The sequence below is a fragment of the Oncorhynchus nerka genome, linkage group LG24, assembly GCF_034236695.1.
Source record: "Oncorhynchus nerka isolate Pitt River linkage group LG24, Oner_Uvic_2.0, whole genome shotgun sequence".
Classification (NCBI taxonomy): domain Eukaryota; kingdom Metazoa; phylum Chordata; class Actinopteri; order Salmoniformes; family Salmonidae; genus Oncorhynchus; species Oncorhynchus nerka.
In genome coordinates this window covers 59,502,663-59,517,647 of record NC_088419.1, presented here as the reverse complement: position 1 = coordinate 59,517,647, position 14,985 = coordinate 59,502,663, and the positions used below count along the sequence as shown (strand labels likewise).

The 14,985-nt window shown below is 41.4% G+C and overlaps 1 protein-coding gene across 2 annotated transcripts; it reads right to left on the bottom strand.

The window, feature by feature from the left end:
- Window positions 1-3,298: 3,298 nt before the first annotated feature.
- nfil3-4 (nuclear factor, interleukin 3 regulated, member 4) lies at window positions 3,299-11,335 on the bottom strand. 2 transcript variants are annotated; one of them, XM_029632494.2, is made up of 2 exons: window positions 10,399-11,335; window positions 3,299-4,596 (listed from the first exon to the last, which is right to left on the bottom strand). In XM_029632494.2, the coding sequence occupies exon 2, from the start codon at window positions 4,487-4,489 to the stop codon at window positions 3,650-3,652; it is 840 nt and encodes a 279-aa protein (XP_029488354.1). In that variant the 5' UTR covers window positions 4,490-4,596; window positions 10,399-11,335; the 3' UTR covers window positions 3,299-3,649. The 2 variants fall into 2 exon arrangements, with proteins under 2 accessions (XP_029488354.1, XP_029488355.1); XM_029632495.2 differs by lacking the exon at window positions 10,399-11,335 and adding an exon at window positions 5,504-5,851.
- Between the last annotated feature and the right edge of the window lie 3,650 nt (window positions 11,336-14,985).

Below are 14,985 nucleotides of genomic sequence, written 5' to 3'. Positions count from 1 at the left end.
TTTGAGATGGTGTGGTATGACCTCAAGAGCAGTTCACACCAGACATCCCAAGAATATTGCTAAACTAAAAGTTTTGTAATGACTAATGGTCCACAATTCCTGCTGACCGTTGTGCAGGTCTGATTCGCAACTACAGAAAGCATTTAGTTGAGGTTGTTGCTGGCAAAGGAGGGTCAACCAGTTATTAAATCCAAGGGTTCACATACTTTCCCCACCCTGCACTGTGAATGTTTACAGTGTGTTCAATAAAGACATGAAAATGTATAATTGTTTGTTATTAGTTTAAGCAGACTGTTTGTCTATTGTTGTGACTTAGATGAAGGTCAGATCAAATTTTATGATCAATTTATGCAGAAATCCTGGTAATTCCAAAGGGTTCACATACTTTTTCTTGCCACGATCTTAAAAATAAATGTTATATAATTTTCTTTGTTTCAGGTCAACATCATAATCAAATTGTAGATATCTATTTGAATTCCAAAATGAAATAAGGTAACTTATAACAACCAACAAAAACAATATGAATTATACATTCCCTTTCAGTTCTCTGCTCTAAGTGTTTCATGACTTTTTTTCTCATTAATTTAATGAACATAATTGTTTTATTTTCCTTATTAACACTGTTGCCAAATGTCTGGCTATAATGTTTAGTATACCCCTAACAGAGTATAGAGGACTATACAACAATATATTTATTTTCTACAAGAAAGCAACCAGGTTCCAGTTGACCCATAAATTCACACATTTTTATATTGACACTTCTTAGGGTATCTGAAAGATTAGCGGGATAAGTGTACAAAAAGGTTACCCATATTGGATAGAAATCTTGTTCCTAAATATAATACAAATTTTCTCCAGAGGTGACACTTTAAAAATCACAAAATACCACTGATTTATTGTTGTTGGCTGGTCTTTTATCCAATGAAGGAAAATGCATTTGCAGACCACACAGTCATGTTTTAAATATGATTGAGCTGTGCTAAGGTAAGTGAGGGCCTGTCCCCAATGACATCCAGTATAAATAGCTATGGGTCCATTCTTATATGCCATGTGAACAAGCTCCATATTGACATTTTTCCAGAAAGTCCAAAAGAGCTGGCCATGAGTGCCTTTTTCCCTACACTTACAACAGGTATCAGATAATTCTGCGTTCATTTAATTCGATATAATGGGAGTCCTATGAACCCTTTGCATAATCTTATATTGCATCTCTTGCACCTTGTTTGCAGATGGACAGTTGTATTGCTTCGAAAGTATAGCATTTGTCCAATTTTGTATTTTCTGGGCCTCTCCCCAGCTCCGTTTCCCAAACCCTAATCAGTGCACCTCTTTCCTTTATTTTAACACGTGCAGGTAGTAAGTACACCATCATATTTTGGGGATAAGTGTCTTTTCAGATTCCACAATAAGTATTTAGTTGTGGACACTACGTCACCACACTCCCTCTCTTGCTCTTGGTCCTCATCTTTGTAAGCCACCTTGATTCAGCACCTGTGTGTTTTATCCGTTTCTTTATGAAAAATTTAGTGAACTCCATGACAGTAGCTAAAGCAAGGGGCTATTAGCAGCACATAAATAGACTACAAATGCATGCTGGAGGAGGCATGCCCTGAGCTCGTGAAGTGAGCGCTACTGGGGCCCTACTGGAGTACTACTGGAGCTGAGCGAGAAGGCGAAACTTCAGCCCTTTGGGAATCTCCTTCCATGCTCCAGTCAATTTTGGCCACGCTCTGCTCCTCGCTCTTCTCCAGCTCCGCTCCGCTCCGCTCACATACTCTGCCTCCAACTCAGTTGCGCTACCTAAAAACACGTGATACCATAAAGTGTTGTGAATTCGCGGAAACTGATGAACGGATGGCTTGACTGTTTTTTTTGCCAGTGTCGGCTCACGATCATAGTAAATTTAGACGTGTGGAAGAGGTTTTGGGTTCTGTGAGACGGTGAGCTGTCACCCTGTTCGACCAGGGAGTAAGCTTCCCCACAAGAGTTGCTCAGCGGGCTAGAGAGGAAGTTTCTTTGTCATTTCACAAAGGTGAAGATTCAACAAGTCAGTCAGTGACTCAGAGTTCATGTCAATACAAAAACAGAAGGTGAGCGATGAAGATGCAGTTACTGAAATGCACTCTATTTGCAATATTAGTGTTGAACATGATTTTTAAATGACTACCCCATCTCTGTACACAGTGGTTGTATTTAAATGACTACCCCATCTCTGTACACAGTGGTTGTATTTAAATGACTACCCCATCTCTGTACACAGTGGTTGTATTTAAATGACTATCCCATCTCTGTACACAGTGGTTGTATTTAAATGACTACCCCATCTCTGTACACAGTGGTTGTATTTAAATGACTATCCCATCTCTGTACACAGTGGTTGTATTTAAATGACTACCCCATCTCTGTACACAGTGGTTGTATTTAAATGACTACCCCATCTCTGTACACAGTGGTTGTATTTAAATGACTACCCCATCTCTGTACACAGTGGTTGTATTTAAATGACTACCCCATCTCTGTACACAGTGGTTGTATTTAAATGACTACCCCATCTCTGTACACAGTGGTTGTATTTAAATGACTACCCCATCTCTGTACACAGTGGTTGTATTTAAATGACTACCCCATCTCTGTACACAGTGGTTGTATTTAAATGACTACCCCATCTCTGTACACAGTGGTTGTATTTAAATGACTACCCCATCTCTGTACACAGTGGTTGTATTTAAATGACTACCCCATCTCTGTACACAGTGGTTGTATTTAAATGACTACCCCATCTCTGTACACAGTGGTTGTATTTAAATGAGGTTAGGCCACACTGATTGGACCTTTGTTCTCATCTGTTGCTAACGGGAGCTTTTGACTGAAAATAAATTGGGACAAAAACAACTACATAAGAAGATTTATAAGGTTGATTTCGAGGGTCTTAAAATACAAATAAGTTGGCCCGAGACAAATAAATTGGTCCGTGACTGTTCGTCCTTTGCACCATAGATACCCCATTCCGTTAAGTGCATTTGTGGTGGTTATAGCAGGTACAAGTAACTAACCACTAAGTTCTCACACCTATATTATACACAGAATATGTCTCAAGTTATGTTGAAATTCATCTCCTTTCATGTCATGTCTGGTATTTTCCCCTCATATCAACTTCAAGACCTCAGTGCTTGCTCTACCAGGCAGCCAACATAACATAAACATTACCCACGCGGTAGCCTACACATTGCAACACACACACACACACACACACACACACACACACACACACTGTTTGTGTGCTAATCAGTAAAGAGTGAACAATAAGAGGAATTTATTAATTTGAAAAGATAAATTCCATCCATTCCAAAAAGTTAAAATCAAATTATTATATTGGGTTTTACATACATACTGTAAGTGAACTGGAGTCTCTCAGTGCTATAAAACACTTAAAGTCTGGCTAATTAAGCAGGATTTACAGTAAAGTATGAAGTATGCTATAATAGATTTTATCCCGTTAACTTGGACACTAAAGAAGCATGGCAGAGAAGCAAAAGCAATAATTTTAAAAAATCAAACAAATGTCTGTTTTAAGTTGTACATAACGTCTTTGCTATAACTTTGGTATCAATGTTCCAGCGCTGTGGTTGGTCTGCCCTGTGCAGTGTGGTCAGTCAGATACATAAGTGGGGAGTGGGGGGGAGGCCCTATCTCTGACATCCCTAAGGACAGTAGAAGCTCTGGGGGTCTTCAGCCTCAGCTTGTGTGGTAATGCACCGCTGGAGGAGGCTGCTGGGACCTGCTGTTCCCCCTCCTCATCTGAACACCTTCTCTTAGGGGTGGGCCTCAGCAGGGGAACCCCCGCCCACGACGATAGGGCAGGGGGGAGAAGCGGGGGCAGGAGAAGGGAGGATGAGTTTGCAGGGTGGAGGACACTGGGCATGTCTAAGATGTATGGATAGCCCCTTCTGGTTGGTAGAGCATGTGGATGGATCAGGGCAGGGGCAGGTTGCCCAGTCAGGACGGAGGGTCGGTGGTGGTAAGTGGGCAGGGTGGAAGGGTCTCTGTAGCTGGGACTCCTGCCCCAGTAGACATCCCTGTCCAGGGACTGGGTTGAGCTGCTGGGTGGCGGAGACTGGGGGCTATAGGTGTTCGCATGGCGGAGCCGTAGCAGGCTGTTCTGGTGGGCAGCGTAGGCCGCAGGGCTCACCAGGCCAAAGTGGAGTTTGAGGGCCAGCAGTTCTGTGTTCAACCGGGCGTTCTCTTCACTCATGGTCACCAGGCGGCTCTCCAGCACATAATCGTTCACCCTCCTCTTCTCCCGCGACCGCTTGGCCGCCTCGTTGTTCTTGCGACGCTTCTCCCAGTAGGTGGCGTCCTTCTTCTCATTTGGGATAAACTCTCTCTTGCGCCGCAGGCCCTTGGGTGCCAGCTCCCCATCTAGGTAGGCTATGTGACCGTCCTCCATTTCCTCAATGCTCCCGTTTGGAGATAGCGACATGGGTTCCATCTGGTCTCAGTATAGAAAGTAGGATGGCTGTTTCTTTGTTGGGCAGGTAAAAGGAAGATAAGTAACTTCTCATGCACTTCTTTCAGGTTGGTTTTCTAGGATGTTACCTGTGAAGGGCAGGTTAATTAGTAAAGTATTTGTCAAATTGTATGTATAGGCTATACATTTCCACATTTCTGCTATACAGTATGTTTAAGTGCCTGGATCACAGATCAGAACATTTATTGATTTCTGTGTTTGACCGTTGACAGCTTTGAATGAAATGCTGTTATAGAGCCACAAAGCCCACTCTTATCCCTCTGTCAGCCCACTGCCCAGCCCTCAGTCTGTCTTTTAGACCAGACACCTCCACGTCTAGACAAGCTGAATCAAACAGTGGTGGAAAGGCAGAGAGGAGGAGTTGTCTGAGGTGTAACCAGCCCCTCTAGTGTGACTAAAATAATCTTTGTCTGAAAGACTTCCGGAGTGTTCAAGTAAGTTGAATTGGTGATTAATATAGTATGTAAGATGGACATGAGGGAGCATGACCTTCAAGTTAAAATGTTGGACAGTTGGTATGATACGGTATTATGTGACTGGTCTCGGCTCTACCAGCTCTTATGTCATTCACACAAACAATTTCTAGATTTGACACAGGAACTTCTCTGGACCTGCCTCTTCTTTCAACTTGACTAATCAACTCATATTCTTCTCCTAGCTTAGACACTGAATACACATAGTTGAGAAAATAGCTGTTTTTGTGGACTTTTAATGATTTGCAAAGTTAAGATATGAGCTACATGTCATTTGTGACATTGATTCGTGGCATGAATAATGTTGGCTGATAGAGCGGACAAGTCAAGTGATTGAGAGTTACAAACACACGCAATCTGCTCGGTGCAGAGCAGGCTCGTTTTAGAAACAAGCAAGGTTTTGTTTTCACAATGCTGCTCTCTTGCTTTCTCTCTCTCTCTTCTTCTCTCTCCCACATACACACACACTCTCACAGTCATATTTCTTTGATGGTGCACTCACTTGTCCACCCCCAGCTACGGATTGTCTGCAATGTGCCCACCGCTTGCTCCACCTCTTCTACCTCCCTTTCATTTTCTGTCCCTCGCCCCTTACATGCATATTAGAGGGGGGTCAGTTAGGAGTGAGACGTCATGTGCCCTAGCCAGAGGACAATACGTACAAACAGGAACATAGAAGCCCTCAGATGAAAAAACACTACAATGGAGCCCTGCTCATCTGTTTCATTGCAGGGGAGGGTGAGTGGGTGGGTGAGTGGGTGGGTGAGTGGGTTTGGTGGGAAGCTGTGCAGGAGGAAAAAGGCTATGTTAGATTTGCTTAACCACAGCTATGAGACTACGCGGCCTGTGTGTGTAGTGTGTGAAGTGAATACACAGACGCACTCTCTCACACACATATGCAGAAACATCAGACCGAGATATTCTTAATCAATCTGGGAACATCTGAAACCGAATTCCTACAGTTACATGTTATCGAGCTATTATGCATGTTCATCTTTTTAGCCAGAGTGTAAAGCCACTCCTGAACCATTACATGCTTATTAATGAGCGCACCATGTCCCAATGTGAACTCTGATCTGTCTGAATGGCAGTGTTATGCAGCTCAATAGTTTGATTGATTGGTTTGGATTTCAATGTTGGCTGCTGATTGATGTTGTTTAGCCACCATGTTTCCCTACAGCAGAGAGAGCTGAGACCATTCTGTACCAGCTGTCAGCCCCGTGATGCCAGCAGCATAACCACCAGAGCAACAAAATAACTACTAGAATCCTCCGAAGGAGACCAGATGAATGTAGCTCTATAGGCTGAAGTAGTTATAGACAGGGTATGCAGGGACAAGCTGAGGTCCTGTAGTGGTGTGTTGCTATTGAGATAAGTGCATGTGTGACATAGACAAAAATCCATTCGAGATTTGCACTACAGATCCACAGATGACGCAATCTCTGTTGCACTCCTCACTGCCCTTTCCCACACGGACAAAAGGAACACCTACAGTATGTGAGAATGCTGTTCATTCACTGCAGCTCAGAGTTCAACACCATCGTGCCCTCCAAGCTCAGGACTAAGCTAAGGACCCGGTAAAGTCTACAGCAGTTGTATTCGGCGCATGTGACAAATGACATTTCATTTGATTTGAGGACGCTGGGATTAAACACCTTCCTCTGCAACGCTATCATGGATATTCTGACGGGCTCCACAGGTAGTGAGGGTAGGCAACAACACATCCACCACGCTAACTCTCAACACGGGGGCCCCTCAGGGGTGCATGTTTAGTCCCTTACTGTACTCCCTATTCACCCACCACTCCAACATCTTCATTAAGTTTGCCGCCAACACACCGGTGATAGGCCTGATCACCGACAACAATGAGACAAGCTACAGGGAGGAAGTCAGAGATCTGACATGGTGGTGCCAGTACAACAACCTCTCCCTCAATGTCAACAAGACAAAGGAGCTGATCGTAGACTACAGGAAACAGATGGGTCCTGAACAGCTTCTACCTGCAAGCCTTACGACTGCTGAACAGTTAATCAAATGGCAACCTGGACTATTTGCATTGATCCCCTTCTTTTTGCACGAACTCTCTTGCGCTGGCTGTATGCACACTCACTGGACTTTACTCACACATACTACACGGACACTCCAACACACACACATACAGTGCCTACAGAAAGTAGACACACACCTTGACTTTTTCTAAATGTGGTTGTGTTACAGCCTGAATTTAAAACTGTCACTGGCCTACACACAATACCCCATAATGTCAAAGAGGAATCATGTTTTTAGAAGTTGTTACAATTTAATTAATAATGAAAAGCTGAAAAGTCTTGAGTCAATAACTATTCAACTCTTTTGTTACGGCAAACCAAAATAAGTTCAGGAGTAAAAAATTTGCTGAACAAGTCACAAAATAAGTTGAATGGACTCACTTTGTGTGCAATAATAGTGTTTAACCTGATTTTTGAATGTCTACCTCATCTCTGTACCCCACACATACAATTATCGTTAAGGTCCCTCAATCGAGCAGTCCATTTCAAACACAGATTCAACCACAAAGACCAGGGAGGATTTCTAATGCTTTAAACATCCCATAAATGACTGTGCACTTGGGTGAGACTACTTACTCATATGTTTTATCAAAGTCTGATCACAATCACAATTGTGCATAATACAGTGTGTCCATCCTAAACTGGTGTAATTATACTGGCAGATACATCATCTGAAGATAGCATCTGTAATCATTCTCATTTCATTAGTTATCACACAGGTATCATTATCTAGATGTGTAAGATATGATGACAACATGGCTCTCTCTATGCACTTTTGATATTTGGTCTGTATTTTAAAGCAAAAAAACTACATCTGTGTGTTTTTACAAAATTCCCCAAAGGTCAAAATAACAATGAATTGTTCATTTCTATGGGTCAGAGGGTTTGCCAGTGTCATGATATTCAGAAGTATCATGGTAAGCAAATTAAAACATAAAGCGCACTACATTTCTTGAGAATAATCGTTGTAATATTGGAAATAAACAAACAGCTTTATATTGTCATTCAGAGTCACGTTTTCATGTTCCAAGCTATAGCACACAATATTTTACATAAAGCAGGTTTTTAAAGAGTTGAGTCTGCTTCGTGTTTTCCTTTTTGCCACATAACATAGCTATTATAGCTTCTTATAATGTTACCTCGACTTATCGTGAAATGTCCTGCAAGTTCTCTTTTTTATTAATACTTTGTGAGAAGTCTGTCTGTCCTGTCCTTCTATTAGATTCATTATGTAAATCTTGGCATAGCCTGAAGCAAAAATGCAATGTTATGATTACTAACACTATTGGGAAGGAGCATGTTGCAAATACGAGAACCCCAGGAAATACAACTTTGTGATAAAAATATGATTTCTTCTTCAAGTTTACAGTAGACCAACTCTGTTGTGCTTTGCTGCTATACTTACTCTTTGAAGTGGCAGTCAGAGCGAAGGTTATCAATGTACCCAAAGACTGAGGTGAGAGACGGAGAGTAAAGCTCTGCCTTGTGGTGGAGAGTACACGCACCTTGAGATTGAAAATGCACCGAGTCTGCCCAATCCCCTGCACTAAATATACTGTAGATGGACCTCTGTCCAAGGCTTGTGGGCAAACTTCTCAAGGTTTCCCATGCTGTTGTGCCTTCTCTTTACATTGTTGTGCAACAAGCTAGAAAAATTGCAAACCATAATGATTTATGCCTCTTCTTCATCAATTCATAACTAGAAGCAAACAATGTGCTTATGGAGTGTACAATCATACCCAAACCATTTTAAACATCATTGACATTGCTAAAGTATTTCATGGGGTGCTGCATGTTTATAGCCTGGTGCTAGAGTTCCTGGAAGTTTAGCAGAGCTGTGTCGTGATGGCAGAGTGGCCTTAAACTTGCCCCAACGGTGAATTGGAGGACATTTTGTCATGGGTCAAGGGCTGAGGCCTAGCAAGTGGAGAGCACTGCTGCTGTGTAGGGAGTAGGACAACAGAGGACTGCAGCAGAGTGTTACTAAGCTTCCTGAACAGTCCTCTCCAGAGACGAGTCCCTCACTGCGGTGAGTTACTGCACCTGCTGCTTATTGACACGCTAATTATAGACACTGCTTTTTAGTAAGGAACTTTTAAACTTCTTCTTTTTGACACCTATCTGTTTTTTTTTACAGCATAAGTCACAGCACCAGTTGGTCTGTTGTTGTTTCCTTCCTTGCTTTGTGAAGTACTTGAGTCTCTGTCCCTGGTACCTAATAGGAAACCATTGGTTAACCTCCTGACTTTTACTGTTAATGTTTTCAGCGATCTGTCATGGCGGCAATAACAAAACATGGATGTCCAGTACCTCTTAAATTCTCCAGAGAATATTGCCTTTACCACAAGCATGCCTTTTCAGTTAACACATACATTCCTTGAGATATAAGATCTCAAATTAGTTAGGGATGTACTGTAGCAACTTTCTTGCATTGTATGTGTCTAGAGTCTATAGGAAAAGTACTGTTTTATAAACACTGTTTTTTTGTAAAAGTACTTTACTCACACTTTTAATTGACACTTTTTAATTTTCTCGTCGACAGAAGAAGAACAGCAAAAAGCTCCATTATTAATTTTCTGGTTGTTCTACCATCTACATGTAAAGCCAGACTAACTAAACCTTTGTACATCTGCACAGTTTGTACTGTTTTCAACAGGGAATAAAATACCAAAATAAATGTTTACTTGAAGATAATCTGCTGATATCTCTTTTTTTCAATGATACCTTTTCCCCCTCTTTTATTTAGAACAATAATTGGTCACTATAATCACTTTTACTATGTACATTTGGAAAGGTCTTACAGGCTGATGAACGTTTCACATTTCTCATAGATGTCACTTAAGCAACAAAAATGGCCAAAGTAGCATGATTGTAGTGCTTTTTGTATGTTGCACAAAGGTATCCTAAATAAGTTGAAGAAAGTTGTTCATCTGTTTCAAGTACTAGATCATAGCCAGTATCAAAGTTTGATCAAATGTGTTATCTTTTTTTTAATAGGGAAGTCACCTCATTTAAAATATACCCAGATCTGAGATACCACGTCCAAAATAGACTTGCTATTATAACACCTCCAAAACATCTGAAAACCAGAATACTGTAAGTTAAGACAAACGTTTCGGTGTTGAAAGTATTATTATCTGATTACTGCTCCAAGTTGAGACTTGAGAGTGACAGCGGTAAGTCAAGCTGTGGACTGCCAGTTCATGGGTAAGAAAAATAACATATTTGACCCATTTACCTTACTCTCTGTAGCTCGATATGTCATATGTATAGGGAACTTTAATTTAGACATTGTCTGTCCACCACAGAGGTGAGTGAAAATGTTATGAAAATGAACACAGGACCTTACCTTCTGCTGCTGGCAACTATATTCCAGTAAGTACAACTCTGACGCAATGTGACAATGACCTCAGTCAATGTTCCACCGCCCGCCCATTGTGTCTCTGTGAGCAGCAAACGAGAACCTACAGAACTGTATACTCATCCTTCCCCTGTATCTCACCTGAAGTTCACCTACGGTAAAGTGGCTTCGTCACAGACCACCACAATGTGTGACCTCAAACTCAAACCTTTTTTTCTCTTTCTTAGCATATTAAGTCTGTCTGTCGGTCTACCCCCACTCCACCTAGCCTAGCCCATCCCTTCTGTTCTGTGTGTCTGTATCCTCCTCAGTCACCCTCAATGTGGTGGTCGTGGCTTACTTATTTTCATCGTCTGGGAGATGTGTTTGAGCAGAGGGAGGCTGGAAGTGTCAGCCATTAGATCTGGTACCTGGCTTACCAGGTCCTTCCCTTTTCTCTCTTTCTAGCCCCTTACCTATCACTCTGTATTCTTGGTTGTGATAAGGCAGTTTACCTCATATGACCACAAGTTTTACACAACAACTTTGAATAAAATGTTTGTCCTTTGTCATACTAGGGGTGACATTTCTTTGTCTACTGGGGTAAACACTGGAAGTGGGATCCTGTGAAAGCTTTATTATAAAGGATTATGTTGTAAACCTGTGGTCAAGTACAATCCTGCTAAGTTTGGGAAATTCCAGTGCAATGGTGAAATAACATAGTCCTACTGTGTCAGCGAACGTTTGAATTATCCAGCGTCAACAGTTAGGCTACATTTGTTCACAACTGTCCTGATCCTTCTAGTTTGTTAACAACTAATTCATAATTACTGCTTGCAATTTGACATACATTATTTTTAGGGGGGCTGACCTGTATGATTTGGAAGATTTTGACAAACAATACTTTATTGACCAAGCATGTCATGACTGAGATTCCACGTCATGTTGTACAGTACTCCATCTAGTGGCTTATCATGGAAACAAGTATTGTATTTTTTTGAGAAGGGTCTATCCGCGGGTCGCAGGCAGGCCTACTGTTACAAGCAGCCTCAACGACAGTGGGCGTAGCAGGTAGTGAGGCAATGCTAATAGGCGTTTCATGCTGGGCGCTCCTTGTAGTAACTGCAGTCTGCAGGTAGACATTATTGCATGGATTGACATAGATTATAACGTGTTGTGCAAGTACAGTGCTATACTGCAGTGCCTTCTGCTGGATGCCTAGTAAGGGTTTACTCATGAAGAATAGTGCGTTTCCCTGATTCAGGTCAAGCCTAGTCCTGTACTAAAAAGCACTTTCAATGAAGAATATCCAATTGGCATGCTCTTTAGTGCAGCAATATGTTTAATCTAGGTTCTGGGAAACCAGCCCGTAGAATGTGGCCAGTGGAAATCAACCATTACGGGACCTAATGGAGACATCTGGTCAACTCTGAATTTTCTTTCCGTTGAGTGATGACCTTGCTTCAGGGGTTCATTAGTTACCCAGTTAGGTCTCCAATGTCATCTCGTTTTCTTACTATTACTAGTAGTCGTTTTGTTACTATAACTGTTGCTATACTCATTTTGTAGTTACTGTGCACTAAATGGCTTTAGTTTGGTTTTAATTGTATTTATAGTTATACATTCAGCTATTTACTGCCATAGCAGCAGGCAGGAGGTGATGATAGGGAAACCATATCTCATATGAGTGATGTTCTCACATGAGTGTGAAGGGCCTCAGTCAAAAAATACATGTGCTCAAAAGAGTCTGGTGTTAACAGACGTGTCCATGCTGTCACCATTCAGCACCATTTGGTTTCACACCCCACAGCAGCGTGGCAATGACACTCTCCTCTCGTGAGCTCTCCTCACCCACATGAAATAGAGTTCACATATGGCTGGTATAAATAACTCGTATAGAAGTATTGTATTTTGTTATTTGACAATGAGTAGGCTATTGTAGGAATTTGGTGTTCTAGAAACCCTTGCTATTATCTTGGCAAGTCTGTACTGGAACACCTGTAGGTGCACAGTTTACAATGGTGAGAGGTCTATGTGCAAATGTGTGAAAATATGAATGAATCATAAGCCTAGTGCTTTTCTTACTACTGTTTAGAACACCGGTGGCGTCATCTTAGATGTGCAGTTAAAGCTACTGAAGGGTGTACTGTGAATCGCCATACTTCAAGGTGTTAAACGTGGTTTAGGAAAAGGGTTAAGGTTAGAGGAAAGGTTACCTGACTTTAAACCTTCCCCTAACCTTAACCCTTTAACCCAACTCCTAAACTTAACCCTTACCCCTAGCCTAGCTAGCGTTGGCCAGCTAGCTAACGTTAGCCACTTGGCCACCTAACTAGAATTCGTAACATACCCATAAGTTTTGCAAATTTGTAACTTATTGTATGTTTTGCATATTCGTAACATATAATATGAATTGTAATAGTCGGTGATTGACATCCACAAATGAATACATACCATATGAAACGTAACATATACTAAATGGAGTGTCAGGGATTTACTTACAGAAAAATACGAAATGCTCTGAGACCAGGTTGCAGCCAGCCAGCCAGCAACAAGCCAGCCATTCGAAGGCATATCAGTATGTGAATTGGTAAACTGCCCGCTTTTCGATAAAAATGCATTGAATTAGCCTACCAGTCAAACGTTTGGACAAATCTACTCATTCAAGGGTTTTTCTTTATTTTTAACTATTTTCTACATTGTAGAATAATAGTGAAGACATCAGAACTATGAAATAACACATGGAATTATGTAGTAACCAAAAAAGTGTTAAACAAATCAATATATATTTTATATTTGAGGTTCTTCAAAGTAATTCAAAGCCTTAATGACAGCTTTGCACACTCTTAGCATTCTCTCAACCAGATCCATGAGGTAGTCACCTGGAATGCATTTCAATTAACAGGTGTGCCTTGTTAAAAGTTAATTTGTGGAATTTCTTTCCTTCTTAATGCGTTTGAGCTAATCAGTTGTGTTGTGACAAGGTATGGGTGGTGTACAGAAGATAGCCTTATTTGGTTAAATACCAAGTCCATATTATGGGAAGAACAGCTCAAATAAGAGAAACGACAGTCCATCATTACTTTAAGACATGAAGGTCAGTCAATCAGTCAATCAAGTGTAGCCACAAAAACCATCAGGCACTATGATGAAACTGGCTCTCATTAGGACCACCACAGGAAAGGAAGACCCAGAGTTACCTCTGCTGCAGAGGATAAGTTCATTAGAGTTACCAGCCTCAGAAATTGCAGCCCAAATAAATGCTTCACAGAGTTCAAGTAACAGACATTTAAACATCAACTATTCAGAGGAGACTGTGAATCAGGCCTTCATGGTCGAACTGCTGCAAAGAAACCACTACTAAAGGACACCAATAATAAGAAGAGACTTGCTTGGGCCAAGAAACACGTGTTATGGACATTAGACCGGCAGAAATCTGTCCTTCGGTCTGATGAGTCCAAATTTGAGATTATGGGTTCCAACCAAAGTGTCTTTGTGAGACGCAGAGTAAGAGAATAGATGATATCTGCATGTGGGGTTCCCAGGGTGAAGCATGGAGGAAGAGGTGTGATGGTGTGGGGGTGCTTTGCTGGTGACACTGTCTGTGATTTATTTAGAATTCAAGGCACACAACCAGCATGGCTACCACAACATTCTGCAGCAATACGCCATCCCATCTGGTTTGCGCTTAGTGAAACTATCATTTTGTTTTTCAACAGGACAATGACCCAACACACCTCCAGGCTGTGTAAGGGCTATTTGACCAAGAAGGAGAGTGATAGAGTGCTGCATCAGATGACCTGGCCTCCACAATCACCCGAACTCAACCCAATTGAGATGGTTTGGGATGAGTTGGACCGCAGAGGGAAGGAAAAGCAGCCAACAAGTGCTCAGCATATGTGAGAACTCCTTCAAGCCTGTTGGAAAAGCATTCCATGTGAAGCTGGTTGAGAGAATGCCAAGTGTGTGCAAAGCTGTCATCAAGGCAAAAGGTTGGCCACCAATGTTCTAATCAGTAGTAAGAAAAGCACTAGGCCTTTAACAAATTGTTTCTAAATGTTTTGGTTACTACATGATTCCATATGTGTTATTTCATAGTTTTGATGTCTTCACTGTCATTCTACAATGTAGAAAATAGTAAAAATAAAGAAAAACCATTGAATGAGTAGGCGTGTTCAAACTTTTGAATGGTACTGTATATCTAACTAATGTGCAATAGTTGGCAATAAGGGGATTCACGGCGTGGGGATTACCACCCACCAACCAACCAAAAAGAGCACCTAGTTTCAGTGAAGCCTTATTCGAAGCTTCACACTGCAGAAAAACTGCTTTTTGAACAGTCAAATTCAAACCAATATTGCTCATCTCCGTTTTTTAGTGGTCGAAGCATTTTAAATCCATAGTTGCAGAGTGTGTTTTAGAAGGTTGATTGTCGTGTTAGTTTTTCTAATTCTTGCCATTAGGCTAATACAGCAATTGTGTTTGTGTACAGAACAGAGCGAGCCATTGAATTAAAAGTGATTGAAAATGTATCTTTGACTGATTTCATTACTACCCTACTTGCTTATATGAGAATGTGAAAAATATTTTCTGCTC